The sequence below is a fragment of the Brassica oleracea genome, chromosome C8 (assembly GCF_000695525.1).
Source record: "Brassica oleracea var. oleracea cultivar TO1000 chromosome C8, BOL, whole genome shotgun sequence".
NCBI classification, from domain to species: Eukaryota; Viridiplantae; Streptophyta; class Magnoliopsida; order Brassicales; family Brassicaceae; genus Brassica; species Brassica oleracea.
This window is the reverse complement of record NC_027755.1, coordinates 7,653,845-7,656,941: the sequence shown is the minus strand read 5'-3', so window position 1 is coordinate 7,656,941 and position 3,097 is coordinate 7,653,845. Positions and strand designations below refer to the sequence as shown.

General features: G+C 40.0%; 1 protein-coding gene across 1 annotated transcript; it reads right to left on the bottom strand.

The window, feature by feature from the left end:
* Positions 1-604: 604 nt before the first annotated feature.
* LOC106308568 lies at positions 605-1,264 on the bottom strand. Its single transcript, XM_013745723.1, has one exon. It carries the CDS (start codon positions 1,262-1,264, stop codon positions 605-607), a length of 660 nt encoding a protein of 219 aa, XP_013601177.1.
* Positions 1,265-3,097: the final 1,833 nt, after the last annotated feature.

The following is a 3,097-nucleotide window of genomic DNA, read 5'->3' as shown; positions in this document are numbered from 1 at the left end:
CACGAAAGAGCTTTGTGTCCTATGACTAATTGTGATAGTCAAACTAGTATCTCTTGTGTGAAGAATCCCAAGTATCATGAGAGGATATACCACATTAAAATTGAACGTTAGTTTATAAAAGACATTATTGTGGATCATAAAATTCACACTAGGTATTTGGTAGTGATTCTTTTGTAAAGGATTAGGGATGAAATAATGTGGACAACGATGTAATCAGATTCCAGTTGACAAAAATGGACTGTTATTGATAAGGATTGATCGAATACAATGATAGAAATGAGATTGGGTTACAAATATTACGAAATAAGGTTTAAGTGAAAAGTATTAAGAAAGAGAGCGTGAGAGTTCGAGGTCGAGGTCGTTGTCTAGGGTGCTAAGTATCTAGGGTTTCCCATGTTCTTCTCTTTTTTTTTAACTACTTTTACTCCATTTAATATAACAGGAAAAAAACAACTTAACACCTCACAAGGCGCCCACACTAGGAAAATATTCAAAAAGCTTTTAACTGTACACAAACCTGCAAGTTACTCCCAAACAATTACCTCATTCTTATCCTCACACCTTCAACGCTTCTACTCTTCAAAACTCTTCATTCTATCTGCTGCTAGAAAAAACTGAACCAAGTACCAAGCAAGGTGATGTCAGTCCTTCTAGAATTATGAGCTCTTGACAGCGGGTCTAGTCTCGCTTGTACTGTTTGCTTCATCTCAAGAATCACAGCCTGAGCCGGACGAGAAATCTGATTATGAATCCGAGCATTTCTCTCCTTCCAAATACTGTATAGAGCGGCTTGATACACAAGCTTTACTATCAACTTCACAAACTCTTCAGGGGAAGGATTCCTTAACCATCTTAGCCCATCTTCGAACAGAACAGGAGGGTTTATACTCAACCTAGAGCAAAAGAACACCCATACCTCCGAGCTGTAGCTACAGTCGAAGAAAGGGTGTTTTCTTGTCTCAGCCGCCTTGTTGCATAAAATGCACGTTGGTGGCACCTGCAATCCCCAACTCTTCATTCTATCTCGTGTCCCCAATCTGTTTCGAGCAATCACCCAGGTTATAAAGGCGTGTTTCGGAATCCTCCCTTGAAACAAAACCTGCCTATGCCTGAAAACTGGCTCTCCTTGCGGATGTAAAGCCTCCCAAGTATCCGCAGTGGAGAAAGAGATTGATGCAACTCTGTTCCCTGGCTTCCACATGTATATATCGTCCACTTCAGATGAGCAAATAGGATTTGCATCTGGTAGACTATCACGAATCATGGTGATTAGTCTATTTCTGCTTCTACTCCTACTTAATCACCAATTCCCGTCACGCAACGCTTCCGCAACAACCGCATCCACATGAAGACCAGTGACTCCTGGCCCTCTAGGTCCCGTTAAGTCAATCAAGGGGCCATGAGATGTCCAGTTGTTGTGCCAGAAACGAGCTAAATTTCCATTGCCTACTTCGCATATTATTATAGGTCGAGCAATATGCCTCAAGTTACAGAGACTCTTCCAAATCCAACTGTCAGATCTCTGCGGCTGTAACTCCAAAAAGTTTCTATCTCTGATCAATTTGATATCACTCAAATTACCCTAAGGAGTGATTTATACTCTCTCAAATAAGAGGCCGAGTTGTAGTACTTAGGGATCGAATTCACAAGGAGCTAGGAAACCAATTAGATCTAAATAGTGATTAAGCTAGGCTAATAGTTTATAAAGCAGTAAATAAATAGTAAACAAGTTGAACAAGACAATTGTTCAGCTTGGCAGGGAGTTGTTTGATGGAATGATGGTTTGCTAGATCTAGGGTTTCTATTCAGGAAATTAGGATTATAATGATATAGATGCATAAGATGTTTGTTGGATGCACAAGAACTCAAACAATAGCAATAATCTACCAGCTCTTGCATGTCTAGATTATCTATCACTAGATCTAAGATCTCAACTCTCGCATGTTGATCTGTAGAAAGTGTTGATCGACAATTCGATTGGAATGTCGATCGATACACCTTTCAGACCGTCGATCGATACAACTACCGAGTTGTCAATCGACGATCCTTCCAGCGAGCTTTACCGAGCAGGTTTGAACTATGTTCACTAGGTTCCTAGATCAACTCTCGTCTTTCTCTAGGAATCCTAGCACAATATGAATTATTAAGGAGATAAACCATGCTCTCGCGTGCGCCTATTCATCCTAACATCATGGTTCTAGTTTGCGACTCTAGAACACAAGCAATAAGTGCAATTCAATTGATGGAGATCCTAACAACTTAGCAATCTATATTTGGGGCTAATCCTTCATCCTATCTGAACCCTAAACCTAATAGATGGATCTATTCAAGCATGAAGTTGTCACAGAAAATCAAAGATGAATAGATATAAAACTGATAAAAGCAATAAAGAAACCAAAGGAGTTCCAGGAGGACTCTGAAGGATTTCCTCCTTTCTCTCCTAACTAAGAACAATGAATCAAAGAAAAGCGTAGATAGCGTAGTCGTCAACAATGGCTTATAAATAACATAAATAGAGTTTCAGGTCGTCCAAGGGTATTCTGGTAATTTGGGGTTGATTCTGGGCTTCAGCAGTCATAAAATATGCTCAGCCCATATTCTGGCATCACTGTCGATCGACACCAATGCTGCAACATCGATCAACAGTCCTTCATCTCCTCGACAGCTTCCTCTCATGAGGCAGATTGACCACTCTTCAGTAAAACGGGTATAACATCTGCTACAGGATGCTGATTGACCTCAAACCGGTGGCACTGGAAAGATAACTCAAATCTATATCCTGTGTAAAAATACGAGCCTAATATAACGGTGGGAAGCTCTCCATCTATAGCTAGATATCTAACGCGTCTGTGCAGTTCTACACCTCAGAAGGCTCCAAAATCAATATATTTCTCTAGAACGTACCTGAACCTGTAAATACTATTAATAGACTCTATATAGTAGTAAATATATATTAAAACACTTACAGATCATGGCTAAAATTTGGTAAAATCAATGGTCTATCACAAATGTCGCCTGACCCAAGAAACCCACAAAGAACCGCCTGCCGAAAGTATCAACTAGATCAATTTTAATTCGAGGACTTGGTTCCATTCCT